At 39.9% G+C, this 24,524-nt stretch overlaps 1 protein-coding gene across 4 annotated transcripts in view; it reads left to right on the top strand.

The window, feature by feature from the left end:
• The window catches only part of TMEM108 (transmembrane protein 108), a 153,625-nt gene that overhangs the window by 51,285 nt on the left and 77,816 nt on the right, over positions 1-24,524 (top strand). For 3 of the 4 annotated variants that reach the window (XM_042888862.1, XM_042888860.1, XM_042888861.1), the window contains one exon: positions 22,952-23,033. In XM_042888862.1, the coding sequence (XP_042744796.1) occupies positions 22,994-23,033 (40 nt within the window). In that variant the 5' untranslated portion in view covers positions 22,952-22,993. Of the gene's footprint in view, positions 1-22,951; positions 23,034-24,524 lie in introns of those variants that run through there. The other variant, XM_042888863.1, reaches the window with a different exon arrangement.

Raw genomic sequence — 24,524 nt, 5'->3', positions numbered from 1 at the left:
TGTATTCATGTTCGGGTATCATAGCTTGGCTGAGAGAACACAGACAAACGTGTCTTCTCTGAATGTTAGGGGTCTTTTTATTTCAGAAAAGCAATTGGGCCACTTGAAATAGTTCTTGTGAATTCAGCACTCAGGAATGGTTGTGCCTTGGCAACCCCAGGTATGTGGAATTTGCTTTACTGAACAGAATTTACTGCAGATAGGGGGAGAGATGTTACATAGAATCCTTATCGTAGAATGGTTCGGGTTGGAAGGAAACTCAAAGCCCACCCAGTTCCAACCCCTGCCTTGGGCAGGGCTGCCACCCACCAGACAGGCTGCTCAGGGCCCCATCCAACCTGGCCTTGAGCACTCCAGGGATGTTATCTTTCTGTTGTGTGATGGTCAGCACCTGAGAAACAAAAGGAAGCAAACCAAAGTGATACAGTGCAGAGTTTGCATGAATGTCTGCATTCATCCATATGAGCAGACTGTGCAGCAGCCTTCTAAAACCCAGCTGTCAGTTCCAGGGGTGGCTGCACAGGGAAGAGGCGAGTTTGCAGTTGTTGGTGGATGGCAACATCTCTATAGCTTCAGAAGCAGACAGGTTTCAGGGCTGATGCTATCGAGGCTCTGTTAAGGCCATTCTGTCTATGAAGAGTTTATAAATAACTTGCTAGTTTCCTTAGCTGAAACTCAGTCGATAGCATGAATTTGAATTCTATGATCTGTATGGGTCCCTTTCAATTCAGGATATTCTATGATTCTATGATTGGGAGCTTGTAACTGCTTTTTTGATACAGCAAGTAAGTAAATGTAAATATATAAGCTGAAGAGAAAATTACTTCTTTCACAGGGAGGAAATAAGTCTGTGTGTCCCCAGTCAGCTTCAAGCATCAGCCCTAATGCAGTAATTGGCAAAAAGCAGCTCCAAGAGCCACGAGCCACTGAGAGTGTTGGGAAGGCAGTAATCAATACCTTTCTCTCTGTGTGTTCATGCAGAATGGGTCAGAAGGCTGGAGAACCGTGATATTAATGCTTAGGGACATTAATATCAGTTATTGCTCAAGAGTAGCTCCCTGCTTTTTGCCTTCGGAGATGTTCTACGAAATTAATCAGTCAATAAACTGTTTCCTACTTGAAATTGCCAGTGGCTAAAGCAATGTTTTTTGTAGAATGAAAATTATAAAATATACCAAAATATAGATTTTTCACTTTTCCTGTGAATAAATCCATAGAGATTATTAAAATCTGGCTGCTTCTCTCAGCCCTTTTATTTGTAAGGAAACAAATGTGCCAGGCTCGGCAAGCAGATGTCCACATTGCAACAGCCATCGTCACAGTTGGCTTCAGATACTCTCAGCCCTACAAATGTCTCTATGAACTGAAAAGCACGGAGTTTTACCTCTCTCAGTCTCTTCAGGCCAAATTTGAGAATAACAAATGAGAGTAAAAAAACCTTTTGTTGTGTTGTTGTGTATTGTGTTGTGTGGCTTTGGAAATCCCACGCTTTCTATGCAAGTCCTTCAGGAGTATCTCATTTCTAAAGCAGACATACAGCCAAAAACATGTGGACAGTATTGTTCTGTGATATTTCACTTGCATCACACTTGGCTTGGAGTGTGGTGTGTTTGAGGTTTAGTGCAACGAGAGTAGGAGAAGGAGTTCTGTGTTACCAACAGCCTGAGAGGAGCATGGGGTCCCTCTGAAGGAACAGTCATAGCTGAACAAGGGCTGAGTGCTTTTGGGGCATATTTTTTACATTTTGGGGGAGCTTTGTGCAAACTCCTTGACTCCTCTGAGCATGTAAGTCAGACTCATTGGACATACTTGGGATCTTGTTATATATGTTTAAGATTGCACAAAATTGACATTTCTGAATCCTGGCTTTCCTTCCTTTCTCTGAATAACTGCCATGATTCCAAAAGCAAAGAGTGAAGGTATGGACAACATGGACAAAGTGTTGAGACCTGTACTTTAATGTGGCACAACTCAAAATTTGCTGTGAGCAATGTAACTCTTCAGCCACCAGCATATGCAATATAAGAGCAGGATGCTTTGGGGTGTTTTGTTCCTGGATTTACTGAACAAAAAGTCTGCAGCCAGTCGCCATTAAGTGATGAATCACCATAGGACAAGTGTGGTAGCATGTAACATGTGAAGTTGAGTGAGGAACTGGATTAGGGATGGGCCCTTGCTCACAGTCTTAAAAATAGTCCCATAAGATTAAAATAGAAGGGAGGTCTGAGCTGTAGAGGAATCTCAGAAACTTTTGAGTTGGAAGGGACCTTTAAAGGTGACATAGTCCAGCTCTCCTGCATTGAATAGGGCTCCTACAGCAAGATCAGGTTGCTCAGAACCGCGTCCAGGCTGACCTTGTGTGTCTCCTGGGATGGGCACCCACCATCTCTCTGGCCATATGTAATGATGTGCTGTGCTGTACGTGACGTGTGTGTCCTGGTGCTTGTGCTGCGATCTGCCACACGTATAGGAAGGTGGAGTAGGCAGAGGTGTTGGGAAAACATTTGTCTTCAAAGAGGCCTACATCTTGCCTACTTACACAGAAACTATAATGCTGAATTTTTTACATCATTAATTTCCATGGCAACAAAAATAATCTCATAAATATGAGATTATTGCTTCAGGATCAAAGGGGGTGGGGGGAGAGCCGAGGCTGTGAAAGCAAAAGTTCTTTATTTAAATATCTTAGCTGCAGAAGGAGCAACAAAATGACTCTCAAGATCTGAGCATATTTTCGTTTTATTTCTTGTTCACTCACAAACCCTGCAAAACAGAACCTTAAATAGCAAGCAAATGTAAGCAAAACATTCTGTTCTGTATTAGCTGTCAGCACTGCTCATTACTTCCAAGTGCCCAGCAGATGAGGAAATACTGCATTTGGGGCAATGAAGTATATTTTTGAAAGAACCTTCTCTCTCCTAGCAGTGTCCTGGCATGAATTGGTGGCAGGGATAGAGCCCAAAGGGAAAGCAGTGCTGCCCACGTGGTGACACAGAGTGACTCAGCCCTGCTGCTCTTAGTGGGGATTCCAGTGGAAATGCTTCATCTCAGCAAACTGGTTTTGGAGTACAGTAAAAATTGCGTGGGCTTGTTGAGAACAGCCAGACTCTGCTGCAATTTTCCCTAAGAGAAGATGGCTTCAAGCATTTCTGTGTCCTTCGCTCCTTTTCATCGCGTGTCATTTTGAAGCTGTTTGTCTCTGCATACCTATTTACATATCATAAAGTTATGGAGGAAACGCGGCTTTACAGAGGGGCTTGCCAGCTGCCATTTTTCCTTAAAGAAAAGCTGCAATTTAACATTAACCTAGCAATTAAGCAAAAATTTGCGCTAACATGCTGTCTTCTTGCATAAAAATCCCTCCCAATAACTCTGAAAATTTTCTGCAAGAAAGGTAATAGAATAATTCCTCGCATCTTTGATTTGGAAAAGCCATTTTCCAACGTGATTGATACTTCCTTTGTGTTAGCATGGGAGGCCATATAAAGAGGAGTAATCTCTCTAATGGGTGTACTCCACACTGGTGCCTGGGGTCCGTGATACATTTGTCAGGCTTTAATTAAAGCGCCGGAGTTGAATTTCCACAGTAATTAACTTTTATTTGCAGTTACACCATGTCTCTCATTCTTGACACTGACACTTTCCTGTTGGAGATGGGAGCAGCAATCGGCACAAAAAAAAAAAAAAAAAAAGAATGTAGGAATGAGAAAAGATTTAAGAAATAGCATTGTATTTTCCATGAATTTTGAATTTCCATGAATGGAAGGAGGCAAAAATAAGTTTCCCCTCAAAGTGGTTCTGTTGTTAGCAACATAGTCTGTTCTCTCTCATGCGCAAACACACATGCCCTTACCTTGGGTACCCTTCCTTATCCATTGTCCAGTGGTAAACAAGCAGCTTTTGTTCAGTTGTCAGCACATGCCCAGTATTCAAGTTAGAACAAATCTTTCTCATTTGGTAGGAATGTTTTGTTGTGTTTTGATAAATGCTGACTTTTAAGCATGAACAGTGTACCTACTGGGGAGGCTATTCAAGTATTATATTGGGTTTGAGACTTTGATTTCAGTTTTGGGTGGGATACTTGAAAGCAAACATCATAGGAGCCTACATCCTGTTGTCAGCAGTCACTTTGGATTGCAGGAATCTCAGTCTCATTGAAGGTACAAATTGCTTTTATTAATAAGTGTTAGGTACTTCATTCTGCTCTTTAGATACAGCTTTGCCAGGTATCTTTTCAATTCATTTTAATTCTTGTTGTTTTTTACTAGGCTTTCACTCATGCTGTGAAGCACTGTTACGTAAGAATGCAAATAAAAATCACAGATCATTATTATGCTTCTTTCTTGGACTGGACTTAACAGAATAGCCTTCCCATGGCCAGAGGAACACAGGCCCAGAATCCCTTCTGTCTCAGCTGATGCATCAGTGACCCCTTCGTAGACCCACCGAGCTCCATTTTAAGAACTACAGATTTTTTATTTTACCACTGCAGTCTGAAATCTCTGCTAATTAGTGATTGTCTTCTGATTTCCACATTGGGTATGTTCACCATCAGTTCACACCATATCCTTACCCATTTCAACCCGTGTTCCCAGATGAGATAGGTGAGAGCATCCTTGCTCTGCGTTATAGCTGGGTTAAAGACTCTGAGCAGTAATTTCTCAAGTACCCAAATCTTGTCTTGCCTCACTGTCACATTAATCTTGGTGCCTTCCAAAAAGGAACAAGCTGCTTGTTAACTTTATTTTCTTTCCCCAAACCTGTTGGTATAAACAGGTCTTGGAGTTAGCTTTTTGTAATGCACATCTGAATCGTGTTCCCCAAATACTTGAAATGTATCCCTTTTTTCTAAATTACAACTTCAAAACAGGCAATAGCATGATCTCTCTGAATGCTATGCTAACAATAAAGAAACAGCTAAGAATAGCATCACTTCTGAAATAAAGCACTGGAGATAATTAAGTAGAACGGTGTGGTAAATCAGTGTGGCACTAAAGGGCATGGCAAAGGCCATGAAAAAGAAGGGTAATAAATTGTACAGTGAGATATGCTCTTGATCGTTGTTTGCTATTTCAAATTCTGTCCGGGTTTCGATATTTTCTATAGACTGAAAAGAAAGTGCCATACTGAACTGGCTGTAGTAAAATAGGACCGTGGACACTAGTGAGAGATACGGTCTATTCAAGCACAAAATTCCTATGAAATTATTCAGTCTGATCATGTATTTCCAAATGTTCTGCCTGTCTAATTTGTAAAGATCAGGACTTGCTTCCTCCACTTCTCTTGGAAGACTGTTCCATAACAGAATGTGTACATGAGTACTGTGAAACCCTTTTTATGTTATTCTCCCTATATTTTATTTCTCCTAATTTTTCTTGATTGTCCTATTTCTACCATCTCTATACTTCACATACTATTAAAATTGTTCCTTGTACATAATCTCTCCAGCTGTTTCATCACCTTTAGCTTTGAACTGCTACTGTACCAGCATCTCTTTGGTAATGCTGTATCATGGCATGAGTATCATATTCTACATGCAGTTGCTCTAGGCAGAAGTCTCATCTGTATGTTCCTCTGCAACACTCAAGAGTAGGAATTCAGAAGCTCTGGAAGACTTGGTTTGAATTCTGATTTTACTTAAATCCCTGGATTTGATTTGGAACTGACTAATTGGGCTGAAATGTATTTCACAAAGTCTGTTCTCCAAGAAAGGCCTGTTCACTTAGAGCAAGGCCCCTAGACTTCCCATGTAATTATCATGGGAAGATGGGCACCCACTGAGAGGCAGACACCCTATTTTCAGATAGTGCCTCATCCCAACCGTGTTAAGACAGGGTCAGCTATTACCTCGCATGCCCTATCTTTTTGCATTGATTAAAAAGGAGCTTATGCAACAAGCTCAGATGAGATTCCAAATTTTTATGTAACTAAGGGGAGATGAGCTTTGCCTCAGCTCCGCTGTTAAGCTTGATAATAATTCCTGCAGACGCCCCAGAGTTCTGTGAAGCAAGAACTAATGTGCTTGGTTCCTGCTTTGGCAGAGGTCAAGAATATTTGCAGTTTTGCTTGAAAACTAACATGTGATGTACTGTATTGTCTACTATTACTGTTTTGTTACTATTTTATTTTCTTCTTCATCTGTTGAGCTTTTCATGTTATACAGTATAATGCATTTCCTCTAGGTTCTGTCTTTTTCCATGAAGATCTATTATTTTGTATTTCAGAGAGAGGCATTCTTTGCCTGAAGTAGGAATTCCTGCCTAGTGATTGTCCTTTGATGGCCTGTTGCAGACCCACCTGAACTCACTCTGCTTCTAACTGCCCCAAAAACACAGCCTTGTCTGGGAAGCCATGTGGCTGTCTCAGCTATGCTTGATCCAGTAAGCTCTGATAACAAACTAGATTTATTCCCTGGAGCATGGCATCCCACTGTGTGGCTTTTACCTTCAGCTGTCTCTCTCATCTTCAGCAGAACATGTTTTGCTTTTATCTGCGAAAGACCATGTAGATGTAACACTGATATTTAGCGTGTCTGTCTTGCCTGGGATTGCAAGCTTTTGACTCCTTGGGGGGATACTTCTTTATGTGTAGATAGTATCTAGGAATAGCTGTTTCTGTCATTCAGCTACTGGAAACCCTGCCATGCACGTGTTGAAACTGGGACTCCACATTCATTTGAGATGCTCCTTCAATGTGTGTGCCAAGGTCAGAGCATGCTGTGACATTGCCTGAAATTGCCTCTCCACCATGGGTGCTTTGGAAGCACCTGCCAGTCACCTACAGCAAACATAATCTTTCTTCAACCTAAATGAAGACCACCTACTGCCCATACAAAAGTCCTGCAATTTGTTCAGATACTTTGCGTGTTGGGGCCTATGGTTAGTCTCCTTGACAAAATCTGCATCAATTTTTAACAGATAATTTTAGTTTCATATCATCCGGAGGTTTCAGGGCATAAATATTTCCCTGAGTCAAGAAAGAGAATGAGGAAATAACTGCTTGAGTTTTAAAGCTATGTCTGTTGGTTTATTTTCACATAAATTATAGGCTGTGGAATAAGTCTGTACCTCTCAATTTCTCCTGCTATAACTGTTTTACCTCAGATAAATAATTCAACGTTCATTAGCCAGAGAGAGTCAGAGAAACTGGCCCTGTCACCTACAGGACTGAGCACTCACATTACATGCAGGAGACTCAGGTTCAAGCCCTTGCTGTATCAATGTGTTCATTATTTATACAACATGGAATAGCTCTAGCAGGGCGGTGGAAGAAGCTGGATGTTACACTGCATAGCTAGGTTGTGGGTAACTAAGCAGATGTATAGCAACCACCAAACTAAAGGATAGAGCCTTATTTTTCAAAAAATTGAAAGATTGATTTCTCATCTAAGCAGAGTGTGAAAATATCTTAGATCTTAAAAAAGACGGGATGTTGCTGAGCCTCTCTCTATCATATGCACCAACATGAAGTGTCAGCGTCGCGCATCACACTTCCATTTTGCATGTCTGCCAATGACTCACCAAGCAATGGGGCAACATGGCATCAAGTCTGCTGTCTCTGCAGTGTTCCAGACGTGTGAGCTGAAGCAGTAAGAAACAAGCCAAAAGGAACCAAGAACCCTCATGTTTAGGTGATAATTCTTAATATAATCATCATAGAATCACAGAATCGTAAGGTTGGAAAGGACCACTAAAATCTAGTCCAAGCACCAGCCCACCTCCACCATGCCCACTGACCTTCAGTGCCACATCCACACAGTTCTTGAACACCTCCAGGGACGGTGACTGCGCCAACAGGATACCTGGGCAGCCTGTTCCAATGCCTCACCAAAATAGATGAGTAGTTGGTACTGTAGTAAGAAATAACTGAACTCTGTGAACTTGCAGTTCTTGGCTAATGACTTCTCAGTGTCTAATTACAAGATGAAGGCTTTCAGAATGCAGCTTCTTTGTGCAAAGTTACTTAGGCAATCTGAAGATAAAGGTATGGCCTGTTTTTTTTTCCCCCTGGAATTCATAATGAGGAGGATTACTCAGTATTGTGATTGATCCACGGATAATGCAGAAGTGGAATTTTAAGTGGATTGTATATAGAACTGGGTTGTTCAATTAAGTTATTGGAGAGCAGCAACACAATTTTTTCTTTATATGTGAATTATAAAGCATTTGCAGTGTCCTCTAATGTCAACTACAGACTTGTACCACCAACAGATCAATAGATTCAGTGTTTTCCTACTTTTTGTGAGTGCACCTGGCTTACAGATCCAGTAGGTTGTGATCTTGATGACAAATTCCACTGTTCTTCAGCACGAGCTGTTCTGTTTTCTCAAGAAAACTTAAATAGTTTAGAGTATGTCAGTCTCCTTCCCAGCCCTAAAAAACTATACTGGAATTGCTCCTTGTTTGCATCACTGTGTGCCTGCTTTAGCATTTTGGTGAAAAACGAGGGAAGGAGTTTTTTTCTGCTGTGTCACAATAAACTCTGTTGTTACCCTACCTGGTGGGAACAGATGTATCTGCTGCTGCTGCTTCTTCAGAAATGCCTCGCAGGGCTTTGAGGCTCGGGATGGCCTATCATCCATCAAATAACAGATGTCTTCACAGATCAGCCTCTCTGAGTAAAAACACAAGCACACCAAACAAAAGCTGATGATTAGCTAGTTGACTGACAATAGGCGAACTCCAATGCAGATGTACAAGAAATAAGGAAGGGATCAGACACTTACATTTTTATTTTTCTGAGTTCATTATATGCATTCATTTTTACAATGAAATCTTAATGTTAAAACTCTGATTATGCAGCTTTCTGCTTTAGAGCTTCTAACTTATGATTTTTTCAAATTAAAATAATGTATTAATGTTTTCTCCAATTACATGCTAATAAAAGACTTAATTCAGTTTGCATACAATTAATGCATTTGTTGCAGAAGTATCCCATAAGCTATTGAGTCTATTTTAGATCATCTCTTTAAATAATTTTTAGTTAAAGACTTGCATTCACATCTTTCAATATGAATGAAGTTGAAGAAGTCTGTGATGATACATTCTGTCAATCATAATACACCTCCATGTGTATGGTTAAAACAAAAACAGAAGTTTAGCTTGCGTAAGTTGGAAGGAAGTGTATGAAGTATCACACACATCTCTCTACAGGACATTCCCTATTAGATGGTTTGATTGCTTCTGTGAATAGATTCTAATTTCTGGTACGATTCGATGGATTGGAGTCTCCCCAAATGCAGAACAATGTAGAGAAGGATGCCGTTGACCTTGAGGCTGGTAAAGTTCATCTGATACTGAGCTCAGTAAAATTTTGTTGGTACCAGTCAAACGGATATTTTCCAACCCACAATACTTCCATTTCAATTCCTGTAATTTTTATTTTTATTTTTTTTTCATTTTGGCAAAAGTAGTTCAGCTATCCCTGAAGAAAGAAAGAATACAGGGAAAAAAAGACAATCATGAAGTTACGGTGCCTTTCATTATTTTGTGGGCCTTCCATATCACAGATCAGGAAACTGAAATTTTTCATGGAGAATGAAGAGTGTAAGGCAAGGACTGGAGGGGTTTATTGAGGAAAGTTAAAGGTTTTTGCATTTTAATGGAATTTTGCCAGATTGGTCTGCATTTTGGCCTGAAAAGTCCTTGTCCACATACAGTTTCTTTTTTAAGTTTTGCAGCTCAGCTCTCCTAGGATTTTGTCAGCAGACCAGAAAAATGCAGAAGTTGTGAACATGATCCAGGTGGCTGACTCAGGTACTGACATAAGGAAGAAAGGACAGGGCTGGGATATGGCCCCGTGTAAGAGACACTGGGAGTGGGGCGAAGAGGTGAACAAGTGGCAATAAAATGGTGAGGCACAGAGAGGAGATGCTGAGGGGAGTGGCTGGGAATAGGAATGAGGGTTGTGGCACTGTGCTGGAAAAAGGGAGGTTGACAGGGCTCAGGTAGAAGAATCTGGGTTTGCACCTCAAGTACTGCGTTCAGTGTTGGGCTCCTCACTGCTGGAAAGACATTGAGGTCCTGGAGCATGTCCAGAGAAGGGGACAGAGCTATGAGAGCACAAATCTTATGGGGAGCAGCTGAGGGAGCTGGGATTGTTCAGTCTGGAGAAGAGGAGGCTCAGGGGAGACCTGATTGCTCTCTACAGCTGCCTGAAAGGAGGTGTGGTGAGGTGGGGGTCGGCCTCTGCTCCCGGGGTATCAGCAATAGGGTGAGAAGTAATGGCCTCAAGTTGCTCCAAGGGATGGATGTTCAGGTTGGATATTAGGAAAAGCCTCTTCTGAGAAAGAACAGTGATGCAGTGGCACAGGCTGCCCAGGGAGGTGGTGCAGTCACCGTCCCTGGAGGTGTTTAAGAACCGTGTGGATGTGGCACTGAGGGACGTGGTCAGTGGGCATGGTGCGGTGGGTTGGTGGTTGGACTAGGTGATCTTAGAGATCTTCTCTAGCCTCTCACCATTAGACTTTATCTTCCCTAGTACTTAAAGTAGAAAACAGATTTCCACACCTGAGCATTCCCCATCTGAAGAAAGGCCCTATGATCTGTCCTGCCTGAGCTTTCACCTGCCTCTCCCTTGTGCTTGTCCCACACAAAGGACATTGAGCTCTCGCTGATCTTCCTGCACTATTTGCTCACAGTTCTCTAGAGGACTCAGTGAATGTCTGTAAGCTTCTGTGGTACAGGTCTTTTGTTCTTATTTAGCTTTTTTATAACTGTGAAAGTTAACATTTAAAAGCCTATTAAGGCTGAAAAGCAAAGCTGTCTTAAATAAGGAAAGATTTCAGTCAACACTGCTCAGATGAATCAATATTTTATTTTATCTTAGTAGTTCATTATGTTACCCCTTCCTCCCATAACTGCACATCACTCACATCTCGCTCTGAAGCCGGAGTTATTAATTTCCTGGGGAGCACTTCTCCGACTCTCATTATTGCAGCATCTGAGTACTTTGCAAACATTAATGAATTTATCTTCACAATGTACCAATAAGGTGAAATGACATTATACACTGGGGAAAATACGACACAGCAATGTAATGTTAATAAGGGACATTTAATTTAGGCGTCCAACTTGAGATGTTTGCGCTTCAATTTCCCAGGAATAGCATTAGTTGCACTTCCTTTGTTCTGGAGTCAATAAGAATTGCTCTGTGATTGCAGGTGTTCCCTGCCCTGCTCTTAGCAAACAAGGAAGGCACAATTAATGACTGCCAGTACACAGTTTGGTGGTTGTTCTTCCCTGGCATTGTGTGCTGAGGCACCCCAGGGCAGCTTTCAACATGAGAAGCATTTACTCTCCCAGCCATTACCTTGCTCTTTGGGTTGTCTGCTAATGGCAAGGCAACGATGCAGCCTGCAGCAGGTTCCTTCTTGGTCTGACTTTGACTCAGTGGACGCGCATGGCCAGTCTCTGTTCTTACACTGAATGAGGCTGGAATACTGTTGACAAAACGCAAAGTGTGTGAGTTCATTGTTTAGTTTGTCACTGCATGGACAGACCAGAGCCAGTGCTGACTTTCGCTTTGCGGGGACAGATGGACTAAAAGGGCTCTTACTGCTTCTTATTGATTCCCATCTTTTCTAGCTGCCAGAGTAGAAGTGCTGGAGCAAGGGTTCCTGAAGCCAGAGAGAAGCTGCAGTTTTCTTTGAGAAGAATCCTTCATTGCACCCCTGGGCTGCCTCAGAGCTCAGCTGGGTGGCTCCATGCTCTAAAATGAACCTGTGGCTAGGCACCTCCAATCCTCCATTTCTGCAGGGCTGAGCTTACAGCACAGCAGACTTTTCTTGAATAGGAAAGCAGGAACAGGAAGATAAAGAGACAGTTTTTATATGCATGAATGTATGTTAGGCTCCATTACCTTTCAGTATTAATGGTGAGTCTCACTCAATCTTGTACTCACAAAAATCCCACTTTAAGAATCCTGTGTCCACCAGATTCTCTTCTGTGCTCTCTCTGCTTTACATAAGACTGTTCTTTCCCTTTCTGCTCAATTAGTTCATTTTCATATTCAAAGGCCACTTTAATCACATCACACTATGTCAATGTCTCTGGAATTACTCTGGGTTGAGGCTTGGCCACTCTGAACATGGCTTAGGTTATCGTATTTATGATACAAGAAAAGAATATTTGATACACCTGAAACTGTTCTTCCTGCATTTTAGCTGAGTTAAATCATTCATCCAGATCTTCATTAAATCCACCTCTCAAATGTGCAGTCACAGCAATTCTTACTCTTTTCCTATCCATGCTGTTTCTTACCTCTATTAAAAAAACAAAAACAACAACCCCAAAATGACAAACCAGCCTTTTTAAAGCAGTGCCCTTTGCTTGTACAATCTACAAATCCTGGGACAAGTGCTGGGGTGTCCTGAAGCAAAGCTTCCCCCAGGGTCAGTAGATTTTGCCTGAGGAAAAACATCACATTTCTGGGCAGTAAATGAGAGTTTTTACTAAGCTATTAAAATAAATTGTGCATCTGTACGTAATCTTACTTGACAGTATGACATGTTTTCAGATGCTGCTGTTTGAGATTTCCCATATTCTTTTATATGCGTTTCCTTGTGGCTTACCTGCATGTCTGTCTATGCCAGTGTTCAAACCCAGTGAATGAAGGAAAATGAGCTGGTTAGCCAATAGCAGTCTTGCTAGCTGAGTAACACAAAAGGGAAAAAAATAAGACACGCAACGATCAGTGTGCTAAATCCTCTCTAAAGCTCCAGAACTGTCATATAGAGCTAAATCCCAGACAGTGCCGTTATCAGTGCCAGGTTAGCACTGAAAGTGCCCCTATCTCTCCTTCTCTTTCCTTCACTCCCCCATCCAAAGCCACTGAAGTTAATTCATCATGTTGACACAGAGCAGGGCATTATTATTCAGAGTTGCATAAAAAGTGAATTTACATTGAGCAAAACCAATAAGCTGCACAGCTCTGACATTTAATTTTCCTGTAAACTCTTCCTATTGAACCAAGCAGGACTACATGCATTTTCAAATAAAATGCAGGGTTTGCACCACAATAACCTTGCATAGATGAAAATGAATAGCTTGGAAGTTACCATGAGCCTATTTCCTGCCACCTCCCTCCCAGTTTAAAATTTTTATGGGCTGTATTTTTGCTTGATGCCATGTTAAATTTTCATCAATTTTATTTTCTCCTCCAGTGTCAAAATGGCATGCAAAATATTCTTCTTTTAGAGGGGCTGCTATTTATGACTGGGTCACTGATTAGTAGTCCCCTGTTCTTACTGTGGCTGCTTTTTCCTTTGACATCAAACCCTGTGGCTGAAGGTTGAGGATAAATAAGCGATGTTCCTTGAACTAGACACAGTCATAATAAACTCTCAGATGTAATGTCGAGTCTGAGCTAGTGTTCTCTTCTACTTTCTGCTGTATGCTGATCAGTTCCCCCAAAGCAGAGCAGTCATATTTCAGAGCTCACTTTATCTGCTTTCTCTTCTTACCATATTGAATGTCTGATTATAGGAGAGGTAGTAAATGGCTCTGTTAAAAGATGGTTTAACCAGGGAGACGTAGGTCAAGACATAAGCTTACTTTCCATGGCAGATGATTGTGCATCTGCATTTATGTATCCATCCATCCAAATTTTCCAAAGACTTCTCTATTCTTAGAGCATGAGTTATTATAATTTCATACAAGAAGCTACTTCAGGCAGGCTTTGAAGTGATAGACATTATTCCAAGATGAATGTGTGCTCTAAAATGGCTGTTCAAAAGAAACCAGCAAACATTTCAGTTTTTTACCAGATTGTGGGGAGAAAAGGATCTGGCAAGACACACACAGACCCTCAAAAATGCACCTTTCATGTTTGTTTATTGTACCGATATTTTTACTAGAAATTCATTGCAGACTGTGCTGTTTTTGTTACAAATTTATGCTCTGTGTTGGTTAAAAAAATCAGCAGTATGGGTTACTGTTAAATGTATTAATGCACTTTTGAAACTGAACTGTTAAGAATTCAAAAGGTAGTTATGCTTTCCCACCGTGGGTTTGTGGGTTGGTTTTTCTTATTCAAATATAATCAAATGTTTCTTTCAATCTTAGGTACTTGTATGTGTCTATTACACCCTGTCATTGTGAAATTAGATCCTTGTGCCATACTTACAAATAATGATTAGAAATGGTACAAAACATTCCATGCAAAGCTGGCAAGGAAGTATTCTTATTTTTAAATGCATATTTTGATGGGAAATTTAATTTTCACAGGAATAAAAAAAAAAAGAGAGGAGGAGAGAAAATACCATATATGTGTTTATTCATTTTTTTTTTCCTTTTTCTTTCCTCTTTTGTCAGTGAATGAGCATACTGATATAAATAAGGGAAAAAGGAAAGAAGCAGAGAACATAGCCACCATTAACCATATACACAGAAAACCTAACAGAAATGTTGAATTCAAAATTGTAATTGCTTTTTATTTATTTATGTATTGTGTGTTTATGTATATCTTAATTATGTGATCATGCTTGATACGAGAGAATACACTGAATATGTGTTGGTGGAGCACCAGCACCTGGTTCAAAGCTCTTTATCCATTCCGAACTTCAGTTTTCAGAAAAGCTCTGTTTTTGTGAATTGGATTCACCAGCTGGTGGAGTCAGAAAGAGTACTGCATTGGTGTCCTTCAGTGTTGGTTATTTCCTCTATGCTTTGCAGATTTAGATGAGCCAAGAAGTCTGGTGACAATACAGAATATGTGGGTCTTGGGCTGGGCTCATCTAGACTTATTCTATGTCAGGTCAGCTGAAATTCCTCTAGAGATGGGCCAAAACTTAACTAGTCAATCATGAACATCTCCCTGTTCTGTATCCTGTAGCCCTCTCAGTCTTTACAGTGTTTGATGAATGTTTGTAAAAGAAAGGGGACCCTGAATAAAAGTTTTCACAGCCAAAGCATAGCATGAGATCTTTATAAAAGCAGTTATAGGCACTTCCTGCCTCGCCTCAGTGTTACTGTAAAGCAGGGAATGGTGGTGCTGAGTATTGAGCCTCCTTTGTGATGTATTTGTTTAGCTGGATAATAGTATTCCTTGCCAGAGGAATGGATGATCTTGCATTTAGAATGTCAGACTGAGCTCTTTCCATCTGATTTTCTTCGAAGTCATCTACAGCTGATGTAACAGCAGTGCTTTCAGTGCTACAGTACTGGTAGCTTTGAGAATAAAATGCCTGCTTGCATCTTTAATGCTCAAGCACCTTTCTGAACATGGCCTAGACATCAGATGTGCAGGGCAGGATGCTCCTCTTTGTTTGCAGTTGATGATTACCTTTCCTGAAAATCTGACCCAATCAACAAATCTCTGTAATACAGCACCTTGTTGTAAAATAATATCTTCTCTTTTGCACCCTTTTTCCTTTTCCTACTTGAAGTATTTACATTTAATCAAGCAGAATAATGTGAAAGGCCTAATTTTAGCAGCTTCACAAAGGTATACCCTTTTTCTCCAGTATTTATTATGGAGCACACAGAGCTATTTGTTTGCTTGTTCCCTGCCTTAAGTCTTTTTTGTTGTGTATCCTACACAGTAGGAACAAGGGAACAGTTTAACACCGCTGCAGAAAAGTCAGCCCCATAAACCTTGAGATTCCTGCAGCTGGAGAGAGCTCTTAGTGTGACTCCTTTGTGTTCAAGAAACGTTTAGGTGTGGTACTAAGGGACTTGGTTTAATGGGGTTATAGTGGTGGTAGGTGGATGGTTGCACTGCATGATCTTGGAGGTCTTTTCCAGCCGTGGTGATTCTATGATTCTGTGATTCTAGATGTTGAAATCATAATTTTCAGTTCCCAAAGCTGGAATCAAGGGTAGACCTTCAGATCTCTGAAACCCAACAAATAGAAACAGCCACATGTAAAGGATGAGTTAGTATCACTCAACACAGGCATTTAAACCAGGCCACAGGATCTGGGCTTCAGGGAAGCCAGGGAGATGGGATGAGTAAGTAAGATGTCAACATCCACATTAGGGACACTGCAAGGCAGGCAAGATGCTGTGGAAGATCCTCCTGGGAAAGTATACCAGCACAGGATTGATCTGGAAATGTAACTGGGTTCTGCTTTTTACCTGTTTCTATTGAGAAGGAAGAAAAGGAGCTGTATTTTCTTCCTTTTCCTAGAAGTTACGAGATATCTCACAAAGTTGCAGGGGGTTGCTTAGGAGAATCCACACTGGGGTAGCATTGTGTGCAGAGAAATACTTCTAGCAGGAGAGCTTGCGATGGTTATAAAATTTTCATATCAAAGGGCAGATAGTTTACACTGCTGAATGCTTCTTAGACACAGTGCTGCATGAGATTGTTTTGTTTATATGTTGAAATAATATTAAAATATTTTTTGTTGTTTTGGGTCTCATATGATCCGTAAAGAAAAAATGAAAGCTTACACCACTTAGACTTAAATCCATCATATTTCATTAGGAAAAAAAATATATATATCTTTGTAAGAGGACAGTGAAAGGTTCTTTTCACTAAGGGCTATTTTGGTATAAGTCTCTTGACCCAGCTGTTTCACTTTTTTTTTTTAATGCTGCAACATGAAAGCATGAAAGATGCTCCTCCTCCAAACTCAGAGAAGATGGAATCTTTTCTTTCAAACAGTTGGCAAAAATAGCATCTTTCAAGCTGTTCCATAAAATTTCACCATCAAAGACTAGTTTCAAATGGCTATTAGTAGCTGGAAAGAAAAAACTATAAGGGAAATATTTTTGTAGCTGGACCTCGACTTATCATTGTTGGCTTTCCAGTGGAAGTAAATGCACAGAGCACATAATTGTATATGCAAGGTTTCCTGAAAGAGACTTGAGTGGCTCAGTTGTGTGTCCCATTATCAGATAATAGAGATTTTCATGTAACTCAAGTGGCAGAAGTCACTTCCTGCATCTGGAAAATAGCACTGTGATACTATGACTGGAAAAATAAAACACCTTTGTAAGCAGTGGAAGTACAGTAGGCACCCAGAAAGCCGTTTGTGGAATATTGGTTGTAAAATCAGAGTATCTAACGGCATGCTGTAATTCCTTAAAATGACCTCAGTGTCACCATCTAATGTTAGGCTGTTGCAGAAAATTGGCAATGTCCTCTGGGACTTGATAACAGTAACCAGATGTTTAATCCATTTAGAGCTAATTGACAACAGTGGGAAAGTAGGTTTATGTATGGTGTGAGTGCAATAAAATAAGATCTAACTCATAAGTAGTGTATGGCTTAACACTGTAGGAGAAAATGTAGCAAAGGAACTTCTACTTTATAAATGCTACTGGATCCAATGTCAACCATATGAAATCTTTAGAATTCATGCGAGGGTCTTCTCTTCACTCCTAATGTGTACTAATGATCAAATTCTAATCATCCTTGTAGCTGCTAAGTCAGATTGATCCTTATAAATATGCTAGCTTCTCAGAGCTCCACAGAGATGAGTGTCGGAGGGGAGAGGCTCATTCTTAACCTTCTCATTCTCCAAGTAGGCGGACAGACAGACAGACACACGTCTGTGCACCCATGGGAACAAGAAGCAACCCGAACAATTGCTGGTCAGGCTTCTCTCCCACTGAAGCTACTTTCTAAATTATTTGCTAACAGTAGCTAATGAAGAGCAAAATTAAGAAATTAAGTCCCTCTTACACAACTGATGGAGTGTAAAGGACATTCAAGAGCTAGAGTGCTTTGTAGTTCTTTTGATGTCCTTCAGAAGAACTCATGTCAGTTATAATCAGCCTGTAGAGAAGCCCTGTCTGTCACAGCTTTTCCGAAAGGTCATGGGGCTTGACATTACTGGAGGGCAGGCACACTTCAAAGCCAGGAAGTCTCACATCAAATGACTTTTCATTTACACTCTGTTATTTTTCATCTTTTTTTTTTTTTTTTCTGACCCTTTCAGCACTCACCCTTGGCTATTCCAGGGTCTGCTCATAATGTGACCAAGATGCCAAGGCACTAGACAGTCAGAGGCAAAAGCAATGTTACCTGCTCTCTTCAGAATAAGTTCTTCCCTTGGTCATCACGACGCAAAGTGTTTTGTGCCTCTGTTTTTGTTACAAGGAATACAAAGCCTTTTCTGCCTTTCCTTTCATTGACATGTGTCAGCTTTGACACATGGATAAAGGAAGTTGATAAAGATTAGTGAACTATCTGCTGCTGTCCTCCTCTCACCACACCAATGACAGTAGCTTGTAAGAGGTCATCTGGCCCAGGACTTCTCTGTGCTCCCCTGTTCATGGAGGGAGCTGGGAGGAGGCATGGGAGGATGCAGCCATTTGAACTACTGTTAGACAGCAGAGGGAGGACTGGGATTTCAAAAGTTAATGGTGAAGTAGGGAAACAGGGGATGAGGGAACAGTTGCTGTCAGATTTTCTTCTGTATAAACACTGCTTTCTCTGTGTATTTTTCATGATAGCGATTATTTCAGCTTCTACATGACTAATCCTTATGCATGTATGACAGGTCTACGCAACGTTACCCAAGGCTGATTCTGTGCAGCTGAGGTATCCTGAGGGTAGATATGACTCTTTGGAGTCTTAGGAAAGCAAAGGGTATGCACCTTTGAGGATAACTGTGGAAGAAGATGTGATTTGTTCTTTGCAACGAGGAATCCATTCCAGAGAGTGCTAAAAATCTAAGTATAGAGGGAACATAAATATCAAAGTAACCACACTCAGAATGTTATGAAGAAAGATGGTAACTATGGTTTGCGTGTTCCAAGCTGGGAGAAATAAATCACACTGGACAATATGGCACATGCTGAACAAGAACATAGAATTCTCGCTTGAAGGAATCTTAGTGCTACAAGTTAATCATCCTTTTATTAGCATGCCCTGAAGGTTTTGGGGATATAAATTTTGCAAAATAACAGCTGGATTGTAGAAATAGGCCACTGAATTAAGAAACAAATCACACAAACATGAAAACACAAAGCTCTGTGTCAGCTTTGTGTAGCCAAGAAAAGTACACCTGCTTCCTGCTAAGAGGCATGCTTGAATACTCAAGAGTGGCTAACGAGGGGGAAGCAGTGGGTGAAGACGTTGATGTTAGAATTAAAGCTGTGTCAATCTGACCCTGAGAGAGTATTGAGTGAGAACTTGTGCGGTTTCCCATTTGTTGTGAAAGTCTGCCTCATAGTCAGGATCATTGGCTTTGCCAGGCTGTTGTGAATTCCGTGTGTGATGCAACAAGAACACTTCAACCAAGAAGAGAGGTGCAGAAATTAGTTTTTGCTGGGAGACATCTGGTCGCCATTAAAGTACCCTTTGCAAGAGGCAGTTAACTCCCGGGGAAATCACACCTCTGTGAGTTTTAAGTAAAGAGCCTATCTTGTAAAACCCCATAGGACAATACTAAAAGTGTCAAGGCTGAGTTTCGTTGATGGAGGATTCATCAGCAACAATTGGAAATGCAGGTACTCAGAGTGCGTCTTGTTTTCCTCTTTTATTTTCTGCAGAACCAGGAATAGTTCAGCTGAAAATTGTCAGTGATGCAGCTTTTTCTTCTTTCCAGAACAATCCATAAAGTAGAAAAGACAGCCAGAAAAAGAGAAACAAGTTTGTGTGCTTCATGGGATGTAACTGGTGTGTCTTTCACTTTTCTCCTCTTTCCATTACAATTTTTTCAGTATTTCCTAGTCTTCAAAGGAGAGCCAGTGAGTCTTAACAGTAATTGAAAATATACCCATGTACTTAGAGACCTAACTATGAACCTAGGAAAAGAAGTTTATCTTCAAAGTTGAGTTCTAATTTTTTTTCTAAATATTAATCAAAGATCTAAGATCTTTGATTAATAGATCAAAGATCCTATTTGTAACAGATAATTCCTTCAAATACTGCAAAAGGCTCATCAAATATTGAAGCACAATATGTTTTAAAATTATTATTTTGGTGAAGAGTACTCCTGAGAAAACTAAGGGAGAGTTAAAGAATAAAGTGAAGCTAAAATGGGTACAAAACTCATGTTGTCAGAATACATGTTGGATTATTAAAGCTTAATGCATGCTTTGAAATGTATTTTTTACATTACAACGTTACAGTTGGCTTATATAAAACACATGGCAATACTCTGGTTTTACATTAGTCAGCTCAAGGTCAGGAACTATGTGCCCACATTTTCCGTTCACATATGCAAAATTCAACTAATCTCTTTTAGTGCATAAACTGCATTCAATTGCTTTAGAGAGTGTGGATTGGTGAGCCAGAGCCCCTTCAGCTACCACTCAGCGTGTAACGTCTCTTGTCCATGATAGATCACAGAATCACAGAATGGTTTGTGTTGGAAGGGAGATTTTCCATTATTTAACTATGACTGGAATTTGCAGAAATTGATATTAGCGTTGCAACTGTGGTAAATTCAGAAGCTATATATGATATGTATATGTTTGCTTTCTAGTAATAATTCTGCTCTTAATTGCTATCTCAGGTGGAAAAATGGCAGGTAAAATTCAGTGCTGCTAATTGCAAAGTTGCAAACACAGGTAGACCTGAGGAGGGGCTCCAGATCAGCTAGAACCACTCCCAGATTTGTATCAGACAGCTGTTTAAAACTAGCATAGTATAAAGCTCAGCAGCAGTTGTAAATGAAATAGAATCATAGATGGAGTTTGGAATGGAGAAGAAAGAGGCAACATTACTGTGCAGTGTGAAAATCTATTGCATACCCACGTATTGGTGACTACATGCAGTTTTGTTATCTTCAGATCAGAATTAGAAGAGGGACGAACACCTCAAGGTACAATGTTCATCAAGTATAGAGTGCGTCTTTTGGACAGGGGAAATGAAACAGACTCCAGTTCCTCACTTTGAAGCAGAGGTGCCAAGTCTCCTGCTCTTACGTCAGCTGGTGATTCAGGCTTGTAATGTGAGGTTCATCGGCCTGACCCTTGTGCAGTGTTACTGCTTGCAAGCAGATTCTGTCTTTGCAAAACCATCACTGATGTGATTTGGCTTCCAAGTATACACAAATAAGCCTTATTAAATCTCTCTTAACTTTTAGTATCTGTCAGACAAATTCTTGTTCTGCATGCATCTCCTTTACATGAGAAATGAGGTATTCAAAATTATAGAAAGTTTTCTTGCTCTGTGTTCATTTACATTTAAGCCATAAGTGATGCCCATAACCTTGAAGCATTTGGCTTAAACAAGATTTACTGAGTTCTCTAAGTAGAATTTTGTGGCCATATAGTCAAGAAGATACTAACAGAAGACTCTAGAAGTACATTGTGAAAGTTATTGAGTGCTAGTCTTTGTTTCTTTCCCCATATGCACATTACTTCCTACATCTTAGAATGGGGTAATTTACCGTGAGAGTCCTATCTAAATAAATAAATATTCAGCAGCATACCATTTATTTTAACCACAATACCAGAATTTATAAGCAAAATGCTTTTATACACTATGGGTAGCATTAACATGGAGATGGAAGGGAAATGTGAATAAATTGTAATTCACAGCCCAGAACATCACATCACAGTTGCCTAGCTCAAAAAGTTTGTTTAGCATACCTTCCCCATTAAGATATTAATAAAAATATATGCAAAGAATCCACTGACAGTGTAGATTCCATATCCCCAAGCGCTCTGATTTTAAGTGTATGTCAGAAGAGGTTTTACAAGCACTGAACAGTGTGGAGTTACATAAATACAATTTTGTTAAAGAAGAAGAATTTGAAATTGCAACCCTAAATCCACAGACTTTTTGTATATTTCTTTCTGAAATGTGCTGTAGTAAACGGTGCTTGTTTACGCATAAAGACTGTTAGTTTTACTCTGTCTGCCTTTCTGTTAGATAAATCTGAAGGGGAATAACAGGAGTCCCTCGGCAAGTTTTCATGATCAAACACCATTATGAGTCTAACTCTGTTTAAAAAGTAGTAAATCAATTCACAATTCACAAATAATTGCTTTTATTTAGGAGAAAACACCTTAAAACATTGACATTTCTGTGAGTTCCTGTGGTATTTTATGGTCTCTTTTTAAATGGAAATGTGAGCATGGCAGAATCTGAGAACATCGTGCTTGTGTACCTAAAAATTGCTGTGTCTAATAACATAACACCAAACATCTTTTTTACAGTACAGGCAGGAAAAGTGACAATCCTTATACGGCTTCCACCCAAATGTCAAATACAATTCTGTTTTCACAAACTTGTCAGCATTTGTTCAATTCCAACGTGTTATTTATTGGTTTGACTCCTTTATCTTTTCCTCAAAACTGCATTTGTAATAAGTTTTGAAAGATTTTCATGAGGACGTGTTAAAATGACTCAGGAATGTTCCAGGTGGTTTGGAAGAAGAAATGATGTTGAACTGGAAGCTAGAGGATAGCACGTTCTATTTAACATGCACAACAGGAGTTTTAAGAGGATGATCTCAGTGTCCTGTCTTTCGAAGTTGGTTATGAATCTTCAACAAATGCTCTTTTATAGAATGGAGAGCTTAAATACTGTGTTGTCTTTGGGACCTGAGTGAGACGTTACTCACAACAGTGTTTTGGGACTATGCTGGCTTTTCACTGCTGATTTATGCATTTCTGATTTTCCTCTCAATGTGAATAATTAATGCCAGTGTGATTGGGGCTTATCTTTTATGATGTTTTTTTGAACTGAGATGAAAAATTCTTACGTGTATTTGAAAATATTGTCTGAGGACTTCTTGAGTGATTCTGAGATGGTTGGGTAACACTTTAGCAAGTTGTAGGCACTGCACAGAACTGACTGTTGGTGTACAGATTTTTTATACTCTTGAGATTTTTTCCCTTTTTTGTCTGTGGCAATACCCTTCACTGCCAAGCTATTAGAAAGCGTGGCTAAGAAGGCTGAAGCACAGTAAGGCAATTTCCCTTTGCTAATCAATACAATTTTCCTGTGAAGCTTCATCTGACTTTGTAATCAACAGGTGTAACATTAAAGCATGAGTCTTGTTACCAAATCACAGATCTTTTTCTCTTGTTTTCCTTGACAGAATCATGAATAAACTGGCAGACCAGCAGGACCACATGATACCATGAAGAGAAGCTTACAGGTCCTCTATTGCCAACTGTTTAGTAAGTAAAAAAAAAATATATATATGTATTTATTTATAAGATCATTCAGATTTTTAAATGAGAAAGTGTTATTTATGGCGCACACAATTCAGAAAGGTACATTACCATGTGCCTTGTACCTGGAGGAACCATCAGGAAGCTAAGTTTTCTTGTTTACTGAGATATTTGGAGATGTATTAAAAAAGAAATTGTAGTGGCAGGTGATTTTGCAGAGTGTATTACAAAGGTAAGTGCGATCTGCTGTGCCTTGAGACTGTGAACACTCAGAAGAATGAGAAGTAGGAGCACAGGATGGTGATTGGAAGAATTATGTGGCAACCTTGTTGTAATCATAGCTTTTGTATAGTTCTCTATGGAAAAATGGGGTCCATCTGACCAACCATCCGGTGGTGATCTTTCAACAGATCTAAGAGTGAGTGAATGGAGCCCTGCGCTCACATAGTCATAAATGCTGTGTCAGTTCCTGAGATGACTTGTTTTTCTAATTTTTAGAAGAGTTCATGTAGCATGAAGGTCCAGTGAAAATACTTTAAAAGAAATAACATTTATATTGTGCAGATAAAGGCTGTCTCTCCAATCCAGAGGCACAAAGCAAGATTTTAAGTGTTAGGCAGTAACTGTTAGGACATTTCTGTAGGTGGACAGCTTTCAGTGTCAACATCATAAGCAATAGCATTTTGTACAAAATTTTAGAGCATAGATAAAGTGAGAAAAGACAAAATATAAGTGTAATCATTTCATCAGTATGCTTTGCGAAGGATATTGCTACTTTACAGGAAGAATTGTAAACAGTTTTTTTGTGCTGTCCTTTCAGTTCAGCAGAACTTGTGACTTCAGTGTATGTCTCTTATTAACATTCTTCATGGATTTCTCTTATTCTGTTCCAAGCAAAACAGAAACCAGAAAAACATGTTTTGTATATATAGGATGAACAATGAAAGAAATACTGCTTTTAAGGCTATGTATGACAATTAATCAAACAGGTAGACTTTTTTTTGTAGACTTCTACAGGAATGCAGTTAATGTCATATATTTGTTTTATTTACTGCTGTTAGGGTATGAAGAGAGAGAATTGTTTTGCTAGTTTGGCTTCTTTTGCAGTTCTAATCCTGTGATGCAGGAGATAATCAGTTGGTTTCATGACGTTGAAAGGGAGACTCCAGAGGTGCGCCCAAGATCATTCTGCTCTAATAAACATACTCCATATTAAACCTATTGTAGTATTGGGTCTTTCTGAGATTGCTTGCCTTTGAGATTTTTTAATATCATGCTTCCCTGTTTGATAGCATTGCCCACTGTTACCCCTGCTGCTTTAAACTATATTTTCAGGGTAATAAATTGAAGATATAAAACTGAGGAATGCTTAGAATGAAGAGGGAAAGACTGAGCAAACTAAATATAAATGATTTTGATCACGATATGGCGAACTCTGTGACTTAATTTGAAAGGAAGGATTATTTCCATTAAATAGATAGATAGATAGATAGATAA

Source organism: Lagopus leucura, unplaced genomic scaffold, assembly GCF_019238085.1.
Source record: "Lagopus leucura isolate 7727_CA_CO unplaced genomic scaffold, USGS_WTPT01 Super-Scaffold_100157, whole genome shotgun sequence".
In the NCBI taxonomy this organism is placed as follows: domain Eukaryota; kingdom Metazoa; phylum Chordata; class Aves; order Galliformes; family Phasianidae; genus Lagopus; species Lagopus leucura.
This window is presented reverse-complemented; position numbering and strand designations above follow the sequence as displayed.